Below are 27,878 nucleotides of genomic sequence, written 5' to 3'. Positions count from 1 at the left end.
TGGTTGTATGAGGTAGAGCTACCAAGATACCACCCCAGTGTGATTATTAATAGGTAATGCCTAACATATGTTAAAGAAAGGCTGTCAAATCTGGCTGGCAACTGCTCACATCTCAGTGCTGTAACTTGTCAATGCGTGCTTTTTTCCACAGTGTAAAGCAATTCTGGTGAACTGCAAAATGCACTTCACAGAAGGTTTGGTTGCAAGCAGATGCCAGCCTCTCACTGCTCATCTGGAGATGTACACTTTATGTGAACAGAGTAAATGACTGACTACTGAAATTTAAAAGAAAAAAAAACAACACACAGCACACCAGGTGTACTGTTTAACTGGCACCAGAAGCAATGTGTGGGTGCAGCAAGCATACACTTGTTAAGTACCAAAATGCCATAGGGTTTTAAAGTTATTTGGTTTCTTGAGACCCCACAGTTCAAATAGTGCAGCTCCTCACTCCCCACCTGCAGCAGCCAGCACAGGTCACCATGAGTAAGCTCCCTGCCTATCGCAGAATCCATCAGTGAGGTACTGTTAACACCATACTATGGGAAGTTGAAGTGCAAAATAAGACATTTCTCTCGGTTGCATCTGGACAGCTAGATTATTATTCTTTAGTTTTATTTCAAGGAAAGGAACTGAAATTTTGTCCCTTACAAGGAGAAATTCCCTATTGCAAATACTCCCCCAAACGTGCTCTTTTAATGGGTTAAAAGGAAAAAAATCTCATGCGGCAGAGAGAATTGCAAGGCTTTTATCATTTGCACATTTTATCATACGTTTCTACCAGGATAACATTGCAGTTGGAATACCACTAACATTTGAGGGCTTGTTCTAAGATGTTCTCATCCACCACTTTTTGAGGAAGAGTCACCTTCAGTGCAGCACTGTCTTTCATTGCTTGGCAGATGGTTTCATACGCGTAGCTGTTACCTGACCAGCAGCGCCTCGCAACCTGTCAGACCAGAAAATCAATGTGTAAAAATTGCCCATTTTCCATACCACGTCCCATTTTGTGCAAATATTGCAAATTGTGCAATTCTGTGCAAATTTTGTGATATTTGTGCAAACACTGGCATCCCATTTCATCACAATAAATCTTTCAACTCTCTGCCAGTTTCTAGTTTCCCTACTGATAGCTTTCTTTTTTAAAGCCTACTTCATTGATACGAGTAGCATTTGGATGGACTTGATGCATTTTCATGCAGAATTGCATTGCTGGACTGATTACAGTGGTAGAGCCAGGTTTATAAACTTCACAGAATTCCCTCTACAAAACACTCCGTACTCCATCCCAGTTCTGTACAACAAGCAGTTGCTTTAGATAACAGTATGATTTTTATAACATGTTTTTTAATTGAATAAATATTTAAAAGGGCAAATTTTACTCAGTGCATTTTCAAAATACGAAATCAAGAGGCCAAATTCTCCGCCAGCATACAAGAGAAGCTCCACAGACAGGGAACTATAAGCCCTTCTGCTTTTTGACCTGTGTGCAAGAAAAGTTTGCCAGATGAAGAAAAACACCGGAAACATAAGGAAGGAGTGCTTCCAAGGAAGCAAGCGCTTCCTTGTGTTCAGTGCCTCACAGTTCTCTGCATTATGAATTGTGTCAATATCTGAAAGATTCGGACACAAAAGTGTTTGAGCAAAAAAATCCCTCAGTTCCAACTTAGCAAAATATTTAAGTATTTGATTAACATAAGCTGGTAAGAAGTTCTCAGGATCATAACAACTAGAAACGACCTCTCAAGTCAACGAGTCAGTTTCCCTGCCACTCACCTGTGATTATTCCTGGCAGTGTATTTCAAGAGTGCACGACAGTTTCTTTTTAGTCTTTTATATAATGGGGTAATGTTCCCAGATTGTCCTTTTTAAATACTTACGTGAAGGAGTAGGGCTTTTGCTTGCAATAAATCAGAGCAACAAGAGATTTATTGGGTTTTTAAAAGGCTGTCTGTGATACACAGTGCTTGCTAAGGGTGTGTCTTCATTAATCTACAAATTAATATCATTGTTCTCCTTCTTCCTCAGTAGTTTAGTAAAGATATTTCAGATCTGAGACAGGGAATACGTTCAAATTATTCCTCCTCCTTTAAAGACACTTAGATCTAGAAGTTAGAAGTTAGTATGGTGTAGTGAAGGTAGTGTAGTATAATGAATTTTGCTTACCCCATTGGAAACATCCCAGCTGAGCATCATCTTAGCTCGCTCTTCAGCCTCCGTGGACCCATCCAAAACCAGGCCAAATCCCCCATTGATCACTTCACCCCTAAAAAAAAAACAAAAAAAACCAGAAATGTAAGAATTCAAATCAAAAGAATGCAAATCAATCCCCCAAAACATTGTGGATTTGTTCAGCTGCACTGGAGGAAGAAGGATGAGAATACTGTAGAAATGGTGCTGAACAACACATTGGCAGTGACCTTTTATACAAAAAATACTCCTGGTGGACTAAGGAGTTACTTATCTCAGTAGTTTGAAGGTTAAGCTCTGTGTTTTCTATGCCAGAGCTTGCCATGTCCATAGGACTGTGAGGACTGTGTGCTTACTGAAGCAGACGGATGGATCTGTTTATATTCTCTTGGGACAAACATGAGCGTTTCATTAAAAAAGTGTTAAGCACCACTTCATGCACATCTGCCTTGATCATTTCAAAAGAATTTATTTCTGTATGAGATACATAGATGTGTAGAAATTGCAGTGCCAACACTTCAGGAAGCAGATTTATTGGTAGAAGAAATATACTACAAACTAACAGGCTGTATGTGGGACAAACAGCAGTCTGGTTTTATAAGGACAGGGGAAATACATCTTGTCTCACTTCAAAATCTGGTCCGCTCAAGTTCCTGTTTGGTTGCGTATGGTAAATTCAGTTGGAAAATCATTGGTTGCTGTAAATCTGTAAGAGACTTCTTGCATTATAACTCAGCATCAGCAGTGTATGAGATGGGGCATATCCTACCTACAACAATACATGGCAGGAGAGACTAAAAGAGGTCCTGGAGGCAGGGTCTCACCCTCTGCATTTTGTACTTAATATAATGAATACATCCACAAAATTTACAAGTGACATCAGATATACCTATGAGTCAGACAGAATTAGGTGTCCTCCAATCCAGACAAGAATAATTTCTTACTGTCTGTTTTCCAGCACTAACTGGAACTTCTTAGGAAATGGGAAAATGATGCTGCACTGGAGCCTCACAGACTTGAGATCTGCTTCCTGAACCCAGCACTCATGTCTTCCCCTTGTCACTGCAATGCAATGTACTTACGTGATGCTCATTCCCTTTCACTCGTTATATGCACTGCCTGTGTGATAAGTAGGACCTTACCACATAGCTGAGCAAAGAACTCTCAGCTCCAGCTCTCACAGTCACTGTACCTTTACTGCAATTCCTTCCACTTTATTAGATATACTACTGTTACAAACATTTTCTGTTCAAAAGCACAGTTTCCTTGTAACTGACAATTCTCATAGCAGAACGTCAGCAGATGAATGTTTCCTTCTTCAGCAAGAAAATTTCAGTCATGTTTTCAGCTGAGGTGTTTGAATACTGTAAACTCTGACACAAAATGATTCTTTTTGATCAACACTCAACAGTAACACAAACAGCTCTTATTGTGAGAAATCTTTAAATCTGCTCTTCGTCTCATTTGGGGATGAAAACAAGCATCCAAACGTTTGCACTTCCTGCCATTTCTGCTTTTAGAATCAGTATGGCATCACAGTGCAATCGGGATCACAGTACGATCACACCTCAGGGCAGCCCACTGACAGTATCTGACAGCAAGAGGCCTCCAGAGTGATGCTTTATAAAGATTTGCCACATTGGCAGCTGATGTTCTTTCAGTGGCAGAGATCCCTTCTGTGCACAGCATCCCAAAGAGCATCCTTTGAAGCTCAGGCATGAGCAGCGAGTGTCTGATCTCAGTTGCACTCCATAAATTTACAGTCTCTCCATCAATTTCCATGGAGTTACTCCAATGTAAATCAGAATCACTCATCAGAATCTGTCCTACTGTCTAAAAGTCACTCAAATTGAATGCCACCATTTGTTAGAATGGATTCTCTAGCAAAACCTCTCACTTTTAAAGGGGAGTTCTCTGCCTTCATTAGCATTGGGTCATATTTTCAGGTAATTAGAGAAACATGTGGCATTTTGACCTAAGTTGCCTCCTATAATTTCCAGATGTCTCCTTCCAAGGTGATCAAAGAAAACAAGGCCTCCCTCACAAACAAGATGTCACACCGTCAACAGAGCAATTCAATTCTTAAATTACTTCTGCCTTCTTGTACTACAGGTTACTCAGACCCTGCGCTATTCATACTGCAAAAAAAAAAAAAGGCAGCAAGAAATGAATAACATTCACTTGCAATAATCACAGTCAAGACTATGCTAATCTTAAGTCTCTCAAACAGCACATGATGCAGATTCCAGCTAAATGAATATTAATCCTGGCTTTCCTCCCCCCTTCCCCCCCCCCTTTGCCCCACAAGGCTACAGCACAGAATTTCTGGTCTCATACAGAAGAAATTGCAGATCTGTCAGCAGCTCCAGCCAAGCCCAGCTTCTGCAGGGAGGACTGGGAGCTGGACGCAGTGCAATAGCTGTTTCTGATCTTCCAAAAAAGAAGTAGTCCAATGACAACTTGATTTCCTTCTAATTACACACATTTGAATGTGTATATATCCACATACAGGTATAAGCTTCCACGTGCACTTTCACACCTCCACATCAACTGACAAGGAGATTTTACCAGGCACGTGGAAATTTCTTCATGGCAAAGTCAGTTGTATCTTTACCTCCCTAGAGGAAGCAAATCAGTCCTAAAATCTAAAAGCATCCATCTTTGCAGCAATGAAAGTAATTTGTGATTGTTGGGGGATGGTTTTGCTTCTTTTCCCACCTTCAAATTGTTCCCCTTTTTCTCCTTAGAAGGCCAAGGGGCGCAGGTCTAACTGGCTGGGGTGGTACTGGGATTAGTTAACCCAAACAGAACCACCTGTCCTGCATGGCTTTTGGGGCTCCACAGACCATGGCATGTAATGACACAGCATTGTTAGCACATCTGAGCCTCAGCATGGTGGTTTTCTAAGGCTCGTGCAAAGACAAGCCTTATTTTCAGGCTCCACTTTCTTCACCGAAGCACAGTAATTTAATCACACAGGCTATGACCACTCCAGAGAGCAAGGTGAGCAGATACTGTTCCGCAGTGAGAACCCTAAGCAGCCACAGGAACTGGGTAAGAGCATAATCAAGCCCTGCTTTTCTGTGGATATTTTGATTTCAGGGAACAGCCACTCGCTAATTTTCCAGTTCAGTACACAGATGACAGCACCTTTGCTCTGCCTTCAGGGATCACTTCTTTCCAAATAGTATAAGGAGCTAGGAGCCAGGGCAGTCTCACCATGCAGCCAGTCTGCATTGCTCAGAGGGCGAGAAACGTGCAGGAGGGATTGGCTTTGCAGAGGCCAGAGACAGGGAACAAGATCATTCATATCCTTTGGATTCTGATAGAGCATCATCAGTGCACAGAAGAACATTTGTGGCATAAGCAATTACTTCTTCAGTTCCAGTGATTGTAAACAGCCATCATGAAAATACTCAAAATATTTTGCACAACAGTCACTAGAAACTGCTTTTCTTCACTTGTATTCCAGAAGCAGATGTTTTAAAAGGTTAAATTCAGCTAAAGCCATTCAGAAAGATGTAGTTCATTGCTATCTCAAGTTTGTGACTGAGGTGATCACAGTAAGCAGACATTACAGCATGCATTTTCCATTCGGAAGTTGTGAATAAAGTCCTGATTATTGTGGTTTTTATTACTGACATCAGTAAAGTCACATTTTCACTGCATGTGTATAAGCCCTCAATGTTTTCTTATCCCATTGTTCAATTTTTCTCTTGCACACCTTCCATTCAGTAGTTATTCCACTGAAAAAAATCAAAGGAGTACAGGGAAGGGAATGCATCTGAGTTGAAGGGTAACTTTTTTTAGCTCAAGCTCATCTGGACAAGGAATAATTATCATCAAATGTCTCTGAGGATAACATCTGCAACAAGTTCTTTAGTTTGCTGCTGTTGGCACGTTCCAGAACTGGATGAAACAGTGAAGTGAGAGGGATCACTAGAGTATTTTATACAGGGTTGTCTCTCTTCGGCTACATCAAAAAATGAAGACGTGGCTGTGGTCTTTCGTGCTGCCGAGCACACGCAAAGGGAGAAAGAAGACTGAGGGTTTGCTGGTACCTGAGCTGCTTTGCATCAATAACCCCTCACTGCACTTTAGCACATGGGCATTTATATTGGGGTCCTAAGGTCACAGATTTAAATATAGCTTAAGGGGAAACCTAAACATAATCCATCCACTAACACTCTGACTGTGCATGTGTGAAGACAACTTTGGAAGTGGGATCTCTTCAAGAAAACCACAGCAGACTGTCCTTGTTTGGCAAATTAAGTTATCCAAACTGTGCTGTGGCCAATGTCCAAAACACTTTTTCTTGACGTATGGAAATGAATTAAAAGAGCCTCATACAGAACTACACTTCACCTTATAACACATCCTTTCAGCCCTTGCCTCCAAACCTACCCTTCCTGTGACCATAGCACCATACTACGCCAGTGGTACAGTATGCTGCTCCCCTCCTGTCTCTTGCTCCTCTCCCAGCAGTGATAACTGGTTTCATAATCCAGCTTTAGGAACACCAACAAGTTCTCACCAGCCAACTCCACCACCGTTGTGCAAGGCAACCCAGGTTGCTCCTCTGAATGCATCTCCCACGAAATTTTGTACCGCCATGTCTAGGAAGAGAGGAGAGGTGTTACCATGGTTCAGACGTGCTGCATTTGTTTTCTGTTGGCTGCTCACTTCCTTCCACTGCCATCTCCACTGCAGCAGTGTGATGGCAGCATTCTCTGGCTATAGAGAATTTTACCCTGAACTGCTGAAATCACAGGGGATGTTTGTTTAAAAAAAAAAAAAGAAGTCAAATGCATCATTTCTGCTGATATATTCACTAGAGCTTCATACATTCACTACAGTTTGTAGTAAAGCATATACCTCAAAAGAGGTACATATAGAGAACAACAATGTAAAATTTACTGAAGACATTTATCCAGGTTTAATTCAGAAGCAGTTGCTTTTAATAGCAAAAATATGCTAGCACTCAAACTGGTCACACTTGCAAACCCACAGTTAGTATATATTTGATGGAAAAATGAGTTTACTTGAGCACTAATCTATGTTAAACCCTGTCAAAAGCCCATTATGGCATCTTCTCTCTGGCATTATGTCACTTTAATAACCCAATTATCATAATTGCAGTGCTGTCAGGAGGGAATGGGAGATATTAAATTCTCTTTATTCTTAACACATACGATTTTCTTCCTCAGCCAGCAGATGATAAGAATGGAGGTTGGAAAAGAAGCATGGCAAGTGGGATAACGATGTAATAACGTCGAGCTCCTTGGCTTTGATAAAGGTCACTAACTGTGTAAATGTCTGTGCTGAAATACACTTTGCAGAGCAGCAGTGGCCCACGTTTGACAAGGATCAGATGGAGGTACTTACTGTAGAACAAAATTACACAGGCAGAGACTCAAAAGTTCTGTGCCAGAGAAGAGCCATTTCAATGGAAACAACTCAAATGTGGTGTTAAAACAGCAGGAAGGGAAGGAGAGAAGAGAGGGGAAGACCTGAGATGTAAGGTGTTCTTTAATTACCTCCAGAGGCTCACTTGGTTTCAAAGACGAGCAGAATCAGTGGCCATTAGGATTTGGAAAAGCCCTTCAGAAAACTCATAGAAAAACAGACAGCATAGTAAGCAACTGCATTTAGCAGGCCTTGTTTCTGTTGCCCTCTCCTGAGGGCAATGCCTGGTGTTTATTATATGGCTGAGCCCTTCGGTGGAGGCATCCGTTTGGATTGTTGTTCTCTGTGCAGCTTGGCAGGAACAAACATTATTTCAGGCCTCTGTCCATCTGGCACATTGCAACCAGCCAACATTCTCAGAAAAATGTTGAAGTGAGACTAATAGGCACTGCTAAAAGCCTCATTTCATCAGGCAGCCCATTTAAGATAGCAGGGAACTTTTCTCCTGAACATTGACCCATAATTTGTTTCTATTATGAATTTCCAGTCCTAATGGCAGTTGTTCAGTATTCCCAGCTACCTCAATCATAAAGTGTCCTTCTACAGCAACTTGCATCCTCCTGCCTTGGGTCATTGAATGATTGTCAGTTCATGGCATGTGAAGACACTACTGAGTTAAAATTATTACCATAATTATGGATGGAAGATTGAGACTTAGATACAGAAACGTTTAGTGCTTCACTCATGTTTCACATCCATAATCTGGTATCCGTTGGGTTTATTTTTTCTAAAGCACCATTCCTTCATTTCATAAAAGCAGATTCTGGTTAGTTCAGGTCAAGATTGCAGAATTAAAGGCTCATATTGAACAGCAAACATACATTGCTCAGTCACACTGTGAGTGAGAAACAGGGAATGGCATCGAATCCAGAACTCCTGACTTCATTCTTGTGCTTTTACTATCCAAGTACGTTCCTCTATGACCAGAAAAGCTCCTTTCAGAAACTCCCGAGCAATGAATGAACAGAACCGTGAGTCTTTATGCTTTAAGAAAAATGCTACTTGAGATCTGATTTTCATTGTGTGTATCCCAAGGAAGCCCTGCCATAACTCTGCTCACATCACTTGTTGGAAAGACAGAGGCACAAAATTAAAATCAAATACAAGGTGCAGTTCTCTAAGACCAACTGCTCTCCATCTGCATTCAGGTAAATTCGGTACATCTCCACTGAATTTTCAGGACTCTTCTGAGCCCCTCCTATTTAAGTAGCTCCACATTCATTTCTGTATTACTTGACAGCTACCGTGCCAAGTTCACAAAGTCTGATTAACTGGGATTAAAGGGTCTGAATAAAAAAATTTTAAAACATCAAAAATATATATGTGTATCTCTCAATATATAGGTGCATTTCCTTTTTTGCCTGTACAGACAAGTCTCAGGTGCTCTGCTGACCTGCACAGAAGGCTGATCCATCATAAATGTTTGATGTTTCTCTGTAAGGACTGTCAGTCCCACTCACATCGTGGTGATCTCGGCTGAGGACTACTGGAGCCTGCAAAAGCAAAAAAGACAGCAAATGGAGTCCTGCATGAGCTGTCAGTGCTACCATGGGTTATCTTTTGCTGAATTTGCTTCTACTTAAGTCATCAAAAAGCACAGCTTTGTCCCACCTCCTAAATCCCCTGAACCTCTCTCTCCCTCCTATCCATTTATTACAAAAGGAACGCTGACACGCTATTCATGACAGTCAGCATCATTTCACAAATGAGAACATGAGTTAGTTTTTATGAAAATTACATCCTTAAAAGGGAAAGGAGAAGAGAAGCAGTGTGGCTATTTCAATACCTGAAACCTTTCTCTGCTGAAATTGCAAACACATTTCAGTGCAGAAGAACTCATTCAGAAAACAGTTATTTTTCCAAGCAACCATAAATAAATAGTTATGGGGTTTTTTGTTTTTTGTTTTTTTTTTCCATTTTTTTTGGAAGGCTTTAAGACTACAAATAAGGCAGCAGGAAGAATTAGCGTTCTCACACAAATCAAACAAGACCATTCTTGATCTGGAATTTAACTGGCAGCATAATCTAGATCAGTTTGCAGGGTTTCATTACCCTTTGCCATGCATACGTTTCTATGAGAGTCATTCACTTTCTTGGCATGGTGTGGTCTGGAATTAGTTGGCTCTGTTCTATGCTGGCATTGGATTAGAAAATAACTGAAACTAGATATGAGCACCCAGCTTTCAAGAGGGTGAATGGAGATTTGAAGAAACACAAAAAAGGACAAAATCTGAAGGGCCTGGGATTTTGACCTTGTCAGTTGTAGCTCCAAGGGAGTTCTCTGTCTGGTCAGGTTTACTTTTTAAGATTAGCTTGCAGTGACGTTCATTTTGAATCCTGAGAAGGTCAACAGCTCAACATTTGAAATATTTTAACAAACATCATCTGAGTAACAAAAACACAGACCTTTCCTTGATGGAATCCATTCTAAATTTGACTTGGATTTGTCTCTTTTAAAAGGGTAATTATTGTAGCTCGGATGTAAAAGAGATGAAAATGAAAGAATGGACATGCCTGGATCTGACACTGCTGTATACATACAATCAGGAAACAGCAGGGCACTGATGAAGCCTATTTATGAGCAGAGATCGCAATCTTTCATAGAAGTTTTACCATCCAGAGAAGGAAAGAAACAGGAATTTGAATCAAATCAACAGATGTGAGGTTACTCATTTGAATGTTTCAAACTCAACACAGCAATTCAGCTATTGCAGAAATTCCTTTTTAAAATCACCAAATGTTTGTCCCAATTCATTTTTTCCCCACTTCATGCTACAAAACCACAGCTTATGTTATACCTACAGATGGTCAAATACCAAATAAGGCAGATTCCCAATGTCAAATAAAAGGTAACATATTTTCAGTTTCTAGACTTGCCTGTTTGTTATACAACATAAAACTGATTGCTGACTGAGAGGAGAACGGAACATGCTAACAGAGTACTGCATCCATGTAAATGTCAGGCGTTTCTGCTCTTATTGGTGGAAGCTCTCTCCTTTCCCACCTGCCACGCTGCTATCAGATATAAAACACAATTACCAGACCATATCAAGAGGAAAAAGGCAAACCTTAATCCTTCCTTCAGCAATCGCTCGATTAATAGCTGTGGCTATAGACACACGACCCCTCTGATCGGAATATAAGATTCTAGCTTGAGATCCAACAACCTATAAAATAAGAAAAGCCACAGTGATAAGGTTTTCTGTGCAACCGGCTTATCTTCTGGCCCCAGATAAATGTAGTCAGAGGATTGTCCCCTTCTGTAGGAGAAAATACAGATTATTTGTTCATCAACTTCCAGCTTCCAGAAAATAGAAATTAAGGCCTCTTTGAACAGAGTTTTATCTCTGCTCACACAATCTGCAAGATGTATTCCTGTAATCAGCTGCTACTGTCCAATAATCCCACTTTTTAAATCAACCCCATTGCTAGACTATCAACAAATGCCTTATCAACAGCTGAGAAGCAGATGTTTGGAACTGGTGATGGGCTGGAAAGAAAGAGAAACGCAAAGGCAAAGAATGGCAGAGAACATCTGTCCTGCACAGCTATGCTCCTCTTCAGCCTTTACTCCACAGACCAGTCTGGCTTCCAGATGAGGAGAGCACGTGTAAGCCCTTCAGTGTTACCAGTTAGCTTTGCAGTGAGAGCCCGGCCTTAAAGAAATACAAAGGATGCCTCATCACCATCCTGCTTCAATACAACACAACACAGTGTACCAGTTTTGGAAAGGGTGGTGGAAGCTGCAGGTCCAATGAGGTCAGGGCAAGTGAATGCCAAAAAAGACAATCTGAATGGTGCTGAAAGGCAGTTACAGATAGAGGATGAATACTGCCCTGTTTCACTCCAGATATAAGGCTAGATCTTGTGTATTATTTGAACGTTTCCAGACTGGGGGGGAGGGGAGTGAAGGGAAAGAACCATTTCAGCTCACCCTAAAGCCCTGCTGTGGAGAGATGTTTGAGTTGTCACCTGTATACTGCTCATGTTCTCATTCATACCCATACCTACTTTTCATTCCAACACTGTGAACTGTTTGGACCAGGAGCAGTCACTTGTCCTGAGGAAGGATGTGCACTTACCAAGCTGTGCCTCCCAGCTTCCCGAATCCAACGGATGTTGTCATGGTACTGCTGCTTCACAGATGTGCTCACTTGCAAGGGAAAGCAAGAAAGAAATAGGTTTTGAAAATGAATGCAATATGCTCTAAATTAAATTAAATTCATCTGACAGCACTAGCAAGTTATGTTCCTGCTCTCTGCTACAAGCACGCATATAGGATGTGCTGCATTGAGTCTTCTTTGCAGCCAACACTGTAATTCATAAAATATATTTTAGAGGAAGGTATGAATGTTGCTCAGGAGGCAGCTGGAATAATAACTCTCATTCAGATCTTTAGCAAACTAAATTAAACTTTGAAATATGGGTTACACATATTGTTCTTTGTTGGTGACCCGGCCTGCTGCCTACTAAATGCCCAAATCCTTTCTGAGCCTTTGTTAAGTTAGAAACTTTTACGAACTCTGTGATATTGGGTGCCACAGTACAATGTTTTATCAGGTAGTAAATAACTCATTTGACTATCTATCAGAAATTCTCAGAAGCAGCTGGTAATATACACTGAGGATAAGCTACACTAGTGCTGGGATGTGGATTTATAGCACTACTATACTAATTACTCTATACTCTATTACTCTATACTGAATTGCCTATGAGAATGTTCTTACTCCAAGATGATGTTACTTATCCTACAGACAGAATTATGTTGCCTCATATTACTATGGAGCACAAACTGCACAGAAAAGATATGACAGATTAGCAACACTGCGTATAAACCCACCCTATACCTTGTTTAGGCATGTATATTATCTGAGGAAAGAACTGCATACAACAGCTCAACCACCCTCCAGCTTCTGCCTGTGCCAAGCTAATGTATTCCCTACCACTTCCCATCTCTCACCAGTTTTCAAGTCAAACTACAACATACAAATGACTTACCTGTGAAAGTCAAACTGGAGTAACTGAACACTGCTAATTTAAAGTTGTCCCAGGTAATTGAAAAGTGATTCTATTACACAATATGACTGCAAATACCTATAGTAAAACTAGAACTATTCTGGGCTAAACATGCCATTAGAGGGAAACACTAAATGCAGTCATTCTTGCAGAGGCAGTCCTTCCACACAAAGTTTTAACAATCCTAAAAGGACCTGTCAGTGCTTTATGGGTTGGTTCCAAATGAGAGTTTCCAAACACAGCAGTGAGGATTAACATGCCAGCTCTTAGATTCACAGGGAGAGAAAGATGAAACATCTGCTTGTTTAGAAAACAGAAAAGTGAAAAGAGTTCCTTTCTGCCACTTTTATAAGCTCTCACAGAAAATACTGGTCACCTTTTATTCCTCGCAGTGCACTGACTTATGGAAAAGATCTGTCTGCTAATCCTATAGAATGTCCCTAGAAGGGAAGGCAGAGGAGCAAACCAGCTGCAGGGAGATACCAACATAACACGTCTGTCTCCCACAGCCTGCTCCAATAAACAGTTACAATCTCTGTCCTAAATTGTGGCGTTGTCCAACTTGGATATCATCTGTTATCCCTGGGGAAGGGAAGAATTCTCCCTTTTATTTGGTCTTCCTTCCGGCAGCTGAGAATCTTAAAGCTTCTTCTAGAAAGAGCTTAACTTTAGCTCCATCTGTCCCATTTGTTAAACTGCTGTCAACTCCCCCATCCCACATCCCAAAAGCAACCTCTTCCTAATCCAGGCAGGCTACTGTGTCAGTGCTGGTATTTCACAGGCATTTCTCTACTTATTTAGGCTCTGCAAGATAGTAAAAGATATTGCACTCAGAGGAATAGCACTCAAATAGATCTCCCTTTTGATCTTAGGAGATTTGTATAGATAACAGCTCAGCCTTCAGACTACCACGAAGGCAGAAAATATGAATTAGGCTGCGTCTCTTGCACAAAGGCCAACTTAAGAGCTCAGGTAGCTCAGAATTGGAAGCAGATAAAACCACGCAGGATATTTGTTTTTTTTTTCAGTCTGTGAGGATGAAGCATAACGATTCATCTCCCCAAAAGAAGAATAGTTAACATCAGATTTAAGGCCAGGTCATAAGTTTAGATTTGGAATGCAACAGACGCCAGCTCTTTGGAGTTTTCTTTCAACCATCACAACAGATCCTTTTACAAAATTCAAAGGCAGGTTCAGATTTTAGATGCATATGTATGTGAGAATATCCAGAGCCTAGAATTTGGTCCAAGCCCAGATCCCTCAGGGAGCAAGACAGCAAACGCAACAGTTACGAACACGAATCCATGAATGCCTGCTTACTTTCTGGCCAGATTCTGTTTTCTTCTTCCCACTATCCTGCCAAATGCAGCAGAAAATCCAATAATAGCATTGCCCTTAAGCCTGTTTTCACCTGTTGGGATTTTTGAAGTGCCATTTTTTTTTCATTTTTAGTATTCTTAAAAGAGTGTATGTGCCAAAATACAATTCATTATTTTTTAATGAAAATTCTCTGCTCAGCTCTACATTAACATCTATATAAACATCCATGTACCATTGAACACTAGTATATCTGATTCATTTCCTAGTCTTGCAGTGCAAACCATCCAAATGTGATGTATCTGTTCAGTCTTGAGAACAGATGACTGGCAATTTTAATACAAGAGAAACTGCTAGAGATTTCTGAAAACACGGCAGTACTGGATTTCTCCTTTCCTTCAACTAACCCAAGAGATCAGGTTTAAAAACATGAAAACTTCATCATCCACAAAACAGAGCAGACACATTAGGGTCAGAGCATTAGAAACACCTCATAGTCCAGTGCTATTTCTTCAAGATAATAATTAGAGAAAGCTTAAGGAAGCAGGTGGAGCTGACAACCTGGCAGTCAGACACCCTCCACCAATAATTCACCTCTTGCAAAGAAGTATTAAGGCTAACATCCATCCTCATTATAGGAAGACAATAGCAGCATTAGTTCAAATGAGGAATGTATCCAAAGGTGGTACATCCTTACAATACTAACCATTCCAGAACAAATAGAAAAACACTTAAAATCTTTTATTTATACTCCAGTGATTTCTTCTGTGAAAGAAGCAGAAAATATTTTAACATAAAAAACAGGAAGAAATAAATTAATCAGATATAAATATGCTCTCCTCCCCATAATAATTTGGATTTGCAAACCATTTATTTCTGATTCCAAGGAGTACAAACCTCCCCTGTGTGGAAACAGAAGAGCAGAGGACTTCAGTGCTGCAGGACAATGACACTTAAAAGTTTGAGTCTGATGTCCAGCTACTGTGAAAGCAGACAAAGAAAGGGAAAGCAGTAGAACTTCACACTGTAATCTTGGAGACTGGGATTCAGCTTGCTAACAGCCTTGTCTCCGTTCCTATTCATAAACTGGGGATAACAGCAATACCTCACTTTCAGTGATATGGAATAGTGCAATTCTTAGATAGCAGAGCAGTAAACACAATATTTACTCTAGATTCTACTCATTGATGGAACCAATCAGCTGTCATTTTATTAAAAAATAAAAAAAAAGCTTTGGACCTCAAAATTGTAATCACAAATAAATGACACTGGATGGAGCACCAGGCCCAATGAAACCTGGGTTTCCTGCAACTGATCTGCTTTCTAACCTCTCTAACAAATCTCCAGATTCATATCCCTCGTTCCTCTTTGAGATAGCAGCAAAGCAATTTGACTCCTTTATAAAACACATGGAGACCTGATGAAAGACACTGTTTGCCTTAAAGTTACAAGGTGGCAAAGTACAGGAAAATAGCAAAAGAATAGAAACGCTCTCAGCCAAAATTACAATGATAGTTTGGGGATCAATAGCCTCTCCAGATGGTGTTTCTCTATTTTACCTACTGGTTATAATCCTTACAGGAATTTTGGGAACAATGACATCCATCTCCTGCCCACATGGAACAGGCAAGAGAGTGCTCATTATGGTTTCAGCCAAAAGCCATCATGCTGCAAAATTCTGATCAGTTTTCTCTCCAAACCACTCCCAGTGATGAGGGCACGTGATGTTGCCTTACCTCCCTGTCGAATTGAGTCCTCCAGCACAGACATGGCAACTGAGTCAGTGGTAGCAAGGTCCTGTGGGTCACCTGAGGTACAAACCCAGCGGAATGGCCCAAATCCCAGGGAAAAAATGTCCCTGAGAAGAGAACATTCTTCATTAAGAGATGGTTGGAATTCTTTATTTATCCTGGCTGCTAGCAGTGCTTTTCTTTCATTAGCTAGAGACAGAAGAATTTCAAACATTTTCAATGAACTAATCTAAACAGAACATCAAGAGCCATTAACTAATTAAACAGCAATGTTTCATATAGTCATTGACTGGAGTATATGAAATACAGTCAGACCACCATTTGGACAGTTCAATCAAACAAGTGCATCATCAATGAATTGCAATTGTTCTTCAGTTTCATGAAGTGTACTTTTACTGTTGCCTGGTCTTTTTCCTCTTAAGCCATGCTAACCCTGAGTGCATCTACACTATCAACAATTCTAGTTCTGAACAAGAACCCAAGTCCAGACATTTGCTGGAAGGAAATGTAAGGAAGAGTTTTGATTTGGCAATGTTTTAGCTTATTGTTCAGACATCTGGCATCTGTTTACGTATGACTTTTTAATCCTAAAAAGGATAAAGCTTTACACCAAATTATCAAGATTTGTCACATCATGTCTTTCACTACAGAGCATCAGCAGAACACCTCTGCTACTAGAGCTTCATAGTAACCACACATAACACGTCCCCCTGGGTCTAGTTCTTCTTTTTCCCTGTTCAAAGGAAAATGTGAGGAGTAGCTCTACTGAAACCAATAGAAAAGACAAGGATGATGCTTCTAGCCTATGGGACATCTTCCTAAGACTCATTGGGCACTACTCCAAAATAGAGAAAAAAAAAAGGAGTAACTGTGACATACCTCCTGTGAGAATAAGTTTACTACTGCTACAGTTACCTCCTTTTCATCTTGTACAGAACATGCAAGATTTGAACTAAATGGCACCTTCTTAGTACAATACCTCTAGACGCCAATAGTCATAAAGCACTTGAGTGCTTCATTGCAGGATCAATCCAACATACCCCATGATGTGCTGAACATAGGAAGGATATCTGAATTCTGTTTTATTGGCTCCTTTTTTCTCAACATCAGCACCTATAAAAGGAGTTTTTTAAATAAGAGGCAATAAGTGAGAGAATGGGAAGGACTAGAGAGTTTGTACAACATTGTGGCCAACTCTATCCTATCAAAGAATAGGGATAGGAAGACGTAATCCAGATTGTCCTCATTTCCACTTTTCCAGGATCTACTCACCAGCTCTTTGAGCCTCCAAGAGAAAAGCATTGCCATAATCCCAAAAAAACATGCCTTTATCAGTTAGTCTGTTAATAGCAGCCACATGTCTCCTCAGACTGAAATAAAGAATGAAACAGTTATTCTTGAGATCGATTAAATATCAAGGAGAATATTATCATGAGCTCACTAAAAGCAAGGGAATGGAGGGAAACAGGTGAAATGTAATAAATAAATAAATTCAGACAAACCCACAAAAGACTTAAGACACTTTCAAACCCTGCAGCACTTGTTATCCCCAAATCTTGAACTGAGTCACAGCCATTGCTGTGATACTGCATATCTAACAGAGAGAAGTCATATCTTTCAGTAATCTGCAATCACTTGCAGAGCAACTAAACTTAAAGGTTAAAAACATGCATCACTAAGACATTTTACCTCTCTTGTACCAGAGTTCGGAACTTCCCTGGATTGGTAGACAGGAGCTGCTTTGCTTCCTCAAAGCCAAGCTGGACTGGATAGTATCCCCCATTGAATGGGTTGTGACATGAAGTTTGATCAGACCCCAGATCAGCTAGCAGCTCCCCTGTTGTGTCCAGCTCATATGCAAGCCTCTCCCTGGGGAGGAAGGGAAGATAATTAACAGTGTTTGAACAGAAGCTGTTATTTCATATTCAAGCTCCTCTTTCAGGTGAGATTCCTCTATCAAAACAGCTGTTTATAAACATATGCCCTTGGCAAGCTGTCTTCTTTTAGCAGGCAGGAGGTGGGAAATCATGGTGAACATCTATGCACAACTCTTATACTTCACATCTTCCTGTACAGGAACACCAGTAGATGAGTCAAATACCAGTTGTATCGGTCAGTCTCAGACCTTGGCCCATGAGGTAAAAGCAAGGTTTAGCACTGGATAAAACCTTCAGAGTGCTAGAATTCACACCCATCATCTGATGTTTTTATTCTACCAATGCCTCAATACTTCTACTCTTCACTGAAGTCAGATGTTTTCTTGCTAACCAGTCAGTGAAAGGTTAGGAGAAAGAGGGTTAGAGGGTCTTCATTTGAAGACAAATCTCAGTAATTTCTTTCCCTAGGAAATTCACTGTTTCATAAGGGAAGATAATGCACAAGAAGCAACTGAGAACTGTGACAGAAGATGAAGATACCTCTCCTGCCAATGAAGTTTTTCATGAACATCCAGAATCACGAACTCAGCCCTATGCTCAACGCCACTTCCCTTCCAAGTCTGGAAGTAAGTTCCAAAGCAGTAATATACCCATCACCCATATATACTACTTACCACAGGTCTACCACATTCCCATGGTAACCCAAACTGAGGGCAATTTTATTCTTCCTTGCATCTCTAGAACAGATTTTAAAAGACTGGTTTAAAAAAAAAAAAAACAAAAACAAAACACCATGCACTATGCTGCAATACACACACTGCAACCAAAACTAACAGTCTGCATGCAGTCTGCAACACCCAGCTAAGCAACAGAACTTTTGTCCTTTATGCAGTTGTTCATCAGTCATTCCAGAAAGAATGATCAACTCTTGAAGTGTAACACTAGATGTATGGATATATGCATATTCATGGCACCGTGAAGAAACATTTAACACACAGTATAAATTATATGAAGCATGAGTAACAGCAAGCATTAAGCATTGGTAGTCACTGATACGGCTGGATTCACATTCAAAATCAGACCTGGGATAGGAGATGTCCTTCAACCCCTCTTCTGTGCGTACTAAAATGGCACAGAGCAGAGAGGTGTAAAGTGAGGAATAGAGTGTAGAGATAAAGTAGCTGAGTAACGTTACAAGCCATACCTAAGGCGAGCAATGCAGTGGTCCAAGTCATTAGAAATTTCCATGAGCCATCCTTGCTTGTAACGTTTCATAAGCGCTGCTTCATCAACCTAAGACACACAGCAGAGACCTTAAAACTCTCATTTTTCCCATTGAGTCTCTTTTACCTTTTATTTATTTTTTAATTGGCCTGGAAAAAATAGGAAACAGAGTAATTGTTCAATTTCTTATTTTCCTCCTCTGATTTTTATTAATACTGTTCTCTATTACTTCAAGCTAGAAACAAGAAAAAAAAACACTTTTGATTCATCACTTCCCAAACATTTACTACAAACAAGAAATTCGTACTAAAACTGTACAAGAGTTAACATACTTAGAAATTTAAAATTATTTTTATTGTTAATTTTCATGATTATACTGAAAAAATGAAAAGCAAGATTTAAATACATATTATTATTATTTTAAATTAACTCAGACATTTCTGCTGTACTGCCCAGGACAAAGCAATGGTCCTGAATTGACCCAGCAATGGTGCTGAAATTGACCCTCACTTTCACTCTTTGAGCTGGTTGAAATTTTCAACCAAATATGGAAAAGGAAAGGAAAGGAAAAAAGGAAAAGGAAAGAGCTTTTCTTTGTCCCAGCTGGCTGATGCCTCTGTGAAAAATGGAGTGGATCAAAACAAAACTACATCTTCAATTCCTTCTTGCTTTGAACTTCAAATCTCCAAACAAGCTCAACCCCAAATCTTCTGGACTCACTTTCTGTGTGTGTGCATCAAGAGACAAGCTGGACAAAAATATAAATGAATACACAAGTTGTGAAAGCTTTGGCACAGATTCCATATTAATGATTCAATGCCCAAACTCACACATCATTAGGACTTTCATAATGAGCTATCAGTGGCACAAAGCAAATGACAAAATTCATTCAAGTCATTTTTCCGTGGTAGCAACTGATTTAGACACTGAGTGGTGCGTGCCCAAGAATGCATAACCTGAGTATCCTACAGTATTTCACTAAAGCATTTTTACTTCTCTGTAATCCACCCCATCACTTCCATTCCATTATTTCTCATTAACAAAGTATTTATATGTAAATTAAATAAGTTCTGTATTCAGGAGTTGCTTGAACACCAGGAAACCTTTTCTTCCCCAATTATTCCTAGCATGAGAAACCTTCCATCATTTCCTGCATCAGTAATAAAGACTATCCTTCCCAAACCCCAGATTATGGTAATAGCAGTGTCACTACCAATAGAATTATTCAATAAGAAGTCAGGTGCCATGAGGGACAGCTACTTTGGGAGTTATTTAAATCAGCACAGGGAAAAGAGATTAAATGCTTCACATGAATTACAAGAATTGGGTTCATTTAAAGCTCTGCATAACACAGAAAATCTATTTAAATTCATTACATATTTTATTTCAGATCTCTCAGTCTCAGAAGGACTTTCACAGACTTGCTAGCACACAAGAAAGCCAGCTTCCTTCAAACTGTTTTCAAATATACAATTAGAAAAACAACAAACAACCTCAGTTTTAAAATTTGCACGACCCTGATGAGCCAATATCACCTCCAGGGTAACCCTGGAGAGCTGAGTGCAGCTCAGAGGCCATCATCTGGCTCTCCACACTGTTATTTCATAAAATTACAATCTGCTTCATGTCAAACAGAAGAAGTAAAAGACTTGCACCATTAATCCCTTCTGTCTGAACTTCGGAAGCCCTGGCTGACAAAATGACATCTCTTGCACAATTCATCAGTGCTATTTGCATAAATAGTTCCTTAAATAAATAATATGTACATATATATAGCTATCCACATGTGCTCCTGAGACTCATTTCCGACAAGGATCATCTCACAGAAGATAAAAACCAGGCGATATTCAGTCTCCTGAACAAAATCATCTGCAGCCATGGAGATGAAAAGGACAAAAGACTGCTGTGAATAGCATTCACTAGAATCTCTCCTTTTGTATTCCAGCATTTGAAAGATCACGATGACACAGTAGAAGTCTGAATAAGAATTTATTCAATAAGAATGCTTTCAATGATAAATTAAATAAATTTATTTCATCTTCAGGGAGCACTTGATGAAGCCTCAAATGCATGCAAAACTCATGTTTTGCTAACAACAACAAAAAAAAATGAACAAAGAACTCACACTTCTGCATGATCACTGCAGAACAGCTGAAATCCTATCATTTCATGGCTTCAGTAAGGCTTCAGCTGGCCAGAGCAGGACAGATCTACTGCATGCCACATGTACAGTCCAGCCCATTTTGCTTTGAATTTTAATTATCATTATTATGGGCCAGATTGCAATATTCTTACCCTTCTGATTGCAGCAAGTGACATGCCTGCAGCAGAGACCCACCGGCTAATTCTCTTTATAAAGCAATTTGGTTGAGAAGGTTGCACTCCCACTACAGTTTGTCCTAACTGGAGTTTGATTCTCCAAATCTTTCTTCCTCTAGCTCAAGCACTGAGCATGGCTCATTGAACAGAATCATTCTGCATTATCAGCGAAGCAACCCTAAATAGTAATCATTCATATATTCACAATATTTGCTTGCTCGTTGGGTTACAAGTGTGGAATAGCAGTGAAAAATCTCAGCATGAAAAGCAGCATCTCAGCTTGGTAGGCAGCATCTCTTGAGTTTGGCCAGGTAGTGTTATTAAAGGGGTCTGTCTGATCAGAAGAAAGAGCTCTAATTCAGCCCACGAAGAAAAGACTGAAAGAAAGGAGCACCACTCTTACCTCTGCAATAATCCCCACACACCCAGCAATGACTGCAGCCTTCGCTTGAGCCCCACTCATCCCTCCAAGACCAGAAGTAACAAACACCTTTCCAGACAGGTCTTCTGCCTTCAAATAGCGACGACCTGCATTCAGCACTGTGAGCTACACACAACATAATATAGCAATTACCAGGAGTTATTTCATCCAGTGTCCCTGAAATCTATTAAAAAAAAAAAAAAAAAAAAAAGCTGCATTTTCCCAATTATCTTCCTTAGATACCTGGAACAAGTAGCTGTTTGCAAGCAGGATTGTTAAAGGTACTCTTAGGCACTGGTTTTCTATATCCAAATGATGTGTTCCTTTTGCAAAGACAGTTTGAAACTGTGGAATTGGCTTCAGAGGTCCCTAGGACCATGAAATGGCGTTAATCTTTTAAAAAGGAGCCACGTTACAAAGGTGATGTTACAAAGGTGTTGGTTTCAACCATCTGTACTGATACCTGTTTCTGCCACTGCCAAATAGAATAATGAGCGGTTCACAATGCAGAGACTTACTCAAGATGGCTGCTAAGGAAAACAAGCCTGCTAGATACCTGCACATAACATCCTTCCACAGTGCTTCATTGCACCCCAGTCACCAGCCACACTTACCAACTAATCAAGCTTTCCCCAGTTTCTTACCACAGTTCCATGGACTATTCCCTGGGGCCCGATGTAGCAGTAGCTCCCTGCAGTCATCTGACCATACCTAGCAAGATCAAAGAACATGATGACTCCATATGTTACTCAGGCAGAATGAAGGCTGTATACATCAACATATATTTCTAGTATAACAAAAAAAGAAAGACTCCTCAACCTAACAAACACACAAAAACCAATCTCTTGTACTTCTAGTTGTTGTTATTTTATACTACCACAATCCCAACTTAATAGACCTTCATTAACAGTGCTTTCAACATGTTTTCAGAGGATCATTTAGCTCTTTAAACTACTGAGTTTAAAGATGTATAGACTGGAAAGAAAAAAAAAAACAGCCATAAATGTTGGTTTGGCATTTAGCACAGGGACTAAGACACAAACAGATTCCTTTTCACCTTCAGGCATTTTTGTACCATTGGTTTTCAGTGCCAATTCTCCTTCTAAGACACATAGTCATTTTGAAAGTTATAACCCCAAATGTGGCCTCAATTCATTACTATGAAATCCCCAGATACATGGTAAGGGACACTTTATTTGAGTGCTTTTATTTCTTACCAATCTGTACACATTCAGCTCTCCCATAGTTCTAATTGATTCTCTTCATGGCAAACAGCAAATAACCATCCTGTGCTCATCAGATAGATGAACAGTAAAAAAGCAGGCAAATAATCATTAAAAAAGAAAAAAGAAAACCTTACAGCATTCTACTTCAAAGCTTTCTCTTGATGTAAAGAGAAACAAACACTTCATCACTTATGGTTTTTGCAGATTGCAAAACAACCACTGCAAAGTGTAACCAACCAGCGCTGTACGTAGGCTATGATTGTGGCTTCAGGCTGTAATTCAGCCAAGTCTTATAAATAAACCTAATTCTAATTCCTAGCAGACCTCAATTACATCCTTCTATGTGTGGCTGAATGTAACTCAAGCTCCTAAGTAATTGCACTTAAGTGTGCATTAATGTGTTGCAGCATCAGGACTTTAAGCAGCACAGTTGAAGTCCATCCGCATTAGATATTTTAAACAGCAGCTGCTTGATATTTGAATTAAATTTTAGATAAATATTTGATAAATTTTAATAGCAAGGTGTCTTCTTACATTGTTACTCCCAAAGCAAACAGCTTCTCATAATCATCTCTACTAGAATAGTTGGGAATAACCTAAGAAAAGAATAAAAAGAAAACCCAAATAAGCAAATTATAGATTTAAGAAAATCTTTTTCACTATCTAAATTCTCTATAGCTGAACTGTTTTGAACAGCTCAGGCTCATTCAGAATGAAGTCCTCTGATAAGGAGAGGATCTTACTTCTCTCACTGCAGATCAGCTCACCTGAGATGACAGAAACTGTACTGCAATAAAAGCTGCAGAATTTAGACCTGGGATTCTTCTGTGAGCTATCATTAGTTCAGGTAGTATCAATTACATTTTAATTCAGTAGACATGAAAGCTAAATAGAAGAGGAAGAAAAAAAGCAAAAGTAAACAAGATGCTAACACCTACCATGCCATTAGTAATGACTAATCGTGGAGCATAGCGATGGCTGGGAAAGAGTCCCAGAGGATGCCCACTGTACATTACCAATGTTTGCTCTTCAGTCATCTCTGACAAATATTGCATTGCCAACCAGAACTGAAAAGGAAAGCAAGGAAAGTGAGGGAATCTGTTTCCATCATGCATTTATATTTCTTCATGAAGCTGCTAAACGGAGTACGAAGGCAGCTGTAGAGATAACGAGGTGTATTCATATATGAAATAACAGCCAGAGCACTCAACACATTCTTGCTTTTAATAAAGTCCATTAAAAGACATCACTCAGCAGGAAACATAAATCAATGAGGTCTGAATAAGTTCCAGAATAATTTCTCCAATATAAACCCCAGAAATGCTTTGCTAGCTTTTCAATGCGTCTTTTTGAAAGCCATTCCAATTTTATCTTGAGATTGACCATTTGGATCTGGCACTTTTCTGGCAATGTATCCAAAATCAAACTGCAAAATTTTCCCAATAAAAGAGATGAAATACTCATGTATATTTTTGATCCTGGCCTGATACGGATAATTCAGTCTCTTCTGGCGCTTGTCATCTTTTCAACAGATGTATGCATTTCAATTTTTCCTCACACCAAACATACACCAAGCAAACAGCTTTCACTATGGACAACACTCCTTGAAATACCAAGGAATAAATAAATGCATTTCCAATCCATCTTCATAATTCAATAGTTACTCTTGGTTTATGCCACAAAGTACAACTACCTAAACTGCTATAGGTTTAACTCACATCCATCACTGTCTATTACAAAGACCATTCATTATACTTCATGGGCCTAGAGTATATGACAGCCAGGTCTAAGAAGAGCTTTTCCATGGAACGCTGGAATTCAACAGTAGCTTGAAATAGAGTTTCTGCAGTTACACTGAAAAATGGATCTGCTGATCAGAGAGACAGTAACATCAACAACAGGCCTGCAAGCTTGAGGACAAGTTGGTAAGTGGAAATTTACCTCTGGTTGTTTTGTTTGTTTGTTTTTCTTCAAAAATTATTCAGGACAAAGCACAGGCCTGTGTGGATGACATAAACCAAACCCAGCTTTTCACTGGGAATTTTGCAAGGACAAATTTTCAAAAAGCATGCTGTTTTTAAGCCACAGAGAACAAAATGTTCTATCACAACTGAATCATTCATGTGATCGCTACTCCAAATAAGCAAGACCAGAAAGGTTTTGTTTGTTCTGCTGTGAAACAACTGCAGGTCAAAGCTCTAACTTGGATGGAAACAAGAGAAAAAAAAAAATACTTCTGTCTTTGGCAGAGCCTCTCCTTCACCTTGCAGCCTAGCATCTGCCTGAGGGATGTCACCCCAGTCAGGCCCACAGTATGAACTGCCAGCACTGGTGTCTTGAGAGATGCTGTAAAACTTTCATGCAATGCATTAAATGACATAACAGACATTTATGAATTAATGCACAGAACAAAGAAACGGTGTGCACTTTTAGATTGACAGTCCTAACTTAAACATCCCAGCTCAGATTTTAGATAGGATGTCACCCACTTGCCATTGCCATCAGAAGAGCAGAGTTAATCCTGAAAATAAAAAGCACCGTCACTTGCCCAGCTAGCATGTGAACAATTTCAGCTCACTTGATTTCACTGGAAGAACTCAGGGCTGCACTTCATTACAGCCTCATTTTTTCATTCCTCTGTGTATTGTGAAAAATGTTGCAAAAGTACCAGAAATAAACAAAAGATACACTTTTTGGTTTCCTAAAATTTATTTTGCATATAAATTATTGTGCAAAGTACAAACACATACACACACACACCAGAGAAAGACAAAGAGCTTTCTACATCATCTTACACTGCTTGACATTTTTTGAAACACAGTCTTTCTATTGGATTGTCTGTGCTCTCTTTACTAAATAAAGCTCTTCCCATCTGCACAGCTCATAACTGAGCATTCCTCTATCCAGACAGGATGTTTTGGAGTATTTAGAGACAATGACTGCCAAGAATTATTGCAAACTCTGCCTAAGCAGAACGTGCCTGGGGGAGCGTACAATGGGTTTCATGACAGAAGCTGCAAAAGCAGCAGCGTCCTACCTGAGCCCAGTTGCTGAAGACCTGCCCATTTCCTCCATAAGTGACAAGCTCCTGTGGAAACTGAGAAGGATAATTTAATAATAATAAGGCAAGCACGTTTCTGAAGTATTTCTCTGCGTCTCCAACACTAGCTGCTCAACACGTGCTGTAGGAGCAGTGTACTCAGAGCTGTGCTTTCTCACAGCAACCAAGCTCCTGTGTATTGTGGGAGCTGGAGTGAGCCTTGCTAGCACTGCAAGAGTCCTCAGAGACTAAGTTAGGACCAAAACCCACCGTGCAGAATGAAGAACTACGCATTGCAATAAGCAATAAATATTAGCAAAAAAGACCCAAAACTCAGAAATCAAAACACGACCACAGGAAAAGTTGTAGAATCACCCAAATTCTTCAATTTGTGTGCAAGCACTTACAGGAAGTAACTTGCAGATTTGCTTCTGCTTCATGACTCTGACTTCCTTTATTGTCACTGCAGCTTACCTGAGCCACCGAGGGATCCAGATTATTCATGATCATCAGCATGATGGCAGCAGCTGATTTGGTCTTGCAAGGATAGTCTTCTATGGGGTACGCTCTGAAATGGCATTCACCACACTTTAGGACGCATATAAGAGAAACAACAAAACATCTGACAGAAGTATCCCTTACATCAACACGTTCCTTTGAGTTATTATCTTTTATTGAAGAGGAGAGAAAAAGGAAAAAGGAGAAAGTGCAGATCTAATACGGCCTGTACCTTAAGAGGCACATCAGGTTTCAACTTCAATCAGAACTAAGCAAAGAAAAAAGAACGCATTCAGCTTGTCACTTCTGAATCAGGTAGTCAGAATGGGTTATAAATATGGCAGCTGTGAGAGCTCATTGCTTTTCTACATGGATTGTTTGGGCATGCTTAAACCCAATTGTTAGGCCAAGGAAAACAGCATCATGGAAGTTGCTTTTGGGCTCTTCAGCCCTTGCAAATTTCTCATAGAGATCTCATCTAAAAAGGAAAAAAACCCAGCTCCAAATTCAGTTCTAAAGAAATCCCCAGAACTTACCTAGCTATGGAAAATATGAGTCTTTTTACTGAATAAGTTGTATTTCAGTGACAAATTTGAGAGGTTGGGAATAGGAAACCCTACAAGGACTTGAATCACTAATGTGATTCAGTACCAACTTCTGCAGTTGCCTTACATATATTCTCCTCCATAATCTATTTGCTTTATCAAATTGCCCTAAAACTTCTAGTCTTAGCTCTGTATTATGTATGTAGATGTACATATATGCACATATGTGTGTGTATATATGTTTTCTCTTCAGGCATGAGATGGTTCCTTTGCTGTGCTTGTATAAGTCTGAGTACAGTTGTACCAAGGCTGCTGAAATGTAACACCAAGATTTATAATCAAAAGTTCCACTCTTTCTTTCTCTGGAAGCAACAAAACCATCATAGACGCTGAAAATTCCTGAAGGCAGGTAGGAACATTTGACATGTTGTAATGCTATAACGAAGTGGAAAGTAAAACAATAATAGTGGGGTTAGCACAATCCTAGGCTGCAGCAAATGAGGACAAGTCCAAACACAACAGCCATGGATGCAGAAGCAAAGGAAGAAAATCTGCTTACCTTTGGAAGGGCTCCAGTAAGCAGGGATCTTCAATAAGATACCCTTGCCTCCATTGCCAACTCTTAAACGAGGTCTGGGAAGGGCTGGATCCTGGTTCCACCCCTTCCAGCCACGCAGAGGCATTGCATTGCACTGCACTGCATGCACCTGAGCCCCACTGGGTTGGCCCTGCCTTCCCACCAGGTGCTCAATCGGTGCTTCAAGCTGTGACTTTAGCATTTCTGCTACACGTGTTCTTTAAACAATCTTCCTTTTACTGGACCATAGATCTTCAGTGGCTAGATGCTTTCTTTATGCAAGGAAGACAATTACACTAAAGAAATTATGCTAACGAGTGCAAATGGCAAAGATAAATTCCATAGATTTAGCAAATGGGTTCTTCCCACGATCATATGTGCTTTATCCCAGCTATTTACATCAGGATACTG

The 27,878-nt window shown here is 39.9% G+C and overlaps 1 protein-coding gene across 1 annotated transcript in view; it reads right to left on the bottom strand.

Moving 5' to 3' along the window:
- Positions 1-732: 732 nt before the first annotated feature.
- The window catches only part of UROC1 (urocanate hydratase 1), a 34,156-nt gene continuing 7,010 nt past the window's right edge, over positions 733-27,878 (bottom strand). The window contains exons 4-21 of the mRNA XM_042880152.1: positions 26,322-26,415; positions 25,845-25,904; positions 23,746-23,874; positions 23,342-23,403; positions 22,226-22,292; positions 21,564-21,707; positions 18,822-18,910; positions 18,292-18,354; positions 17,430-17,609; positions 17,013-17,110; positions 16,781-16,853; positions 15,726-15,847; positions 11,739-11,809; positions 10,725-10,823; positions 9,050-9,149; positions 6,725-6,806; positions 2,167-2,266; positions 733-949 (exon numbers count right to left, since the gene is read on the bottom strand). Of these exons, the coding sequence (XP_042736086.1) occupies positions 809-949; positions 2,167-2,266; positions 6,725-6,806; positions 9,050-9,149; positions 10,725-10,823; positions 11,739-11,809; positions 15,726-15,847; positions 16,781-16,853; positions 17,013-17,110; positions 17,430-17,609; positions 18,292-18,354; positions 18,822-18,910; positions 21,564-21,707; positions 22,226-22,292; positions 23,342-23,403; positions 23,746-23,874; positions 25,845-25,904; positions 26,322-26,415 (1,774 nt within the window). The 3' untranslated portion in view covers positions 733-808. The remainder of the gene's footprint in view (positions 950-2,166; positions 2,267-6,724; positions 6,807-9,049; positions 9,150-10,724; positions 10,824-11,738; positions 11,810-15,725; positions 15,848-16,780; positions 16,854-17,012; positions 17,111-17,429; positions 17,610-18,291; positions 18,355-18,821; positions 18,911-21,563; positions 21,708-22,225; positions 22,293-23,341; positions 23,404-23,745; positions 23,875-25,844; positions 25,905-26,321; positions 26,416-27,878) is intronic.

This window comes from Lagopus leucura, unplaced genomic scaffold (assembly GCF_019238085.1).
Source record: "Lagopus leucura isolate 7727_CA_CO unplaced genomic scaffold, USGS_WTPT01 Super-Scaffold_100026, whole genome shotgun sequence".
In the NCBI taxonomy this organism is placed as follows: Eukaryota; Metazoa; Chordata; class Aves; order Galliformes; family Phasianidae; genus Lagopus; species Lagopus leucura.
Note: the sequence above shows the minus strand (reverse complement) of the source record. Positions and strands in the feature narration are given on the sequence as shown.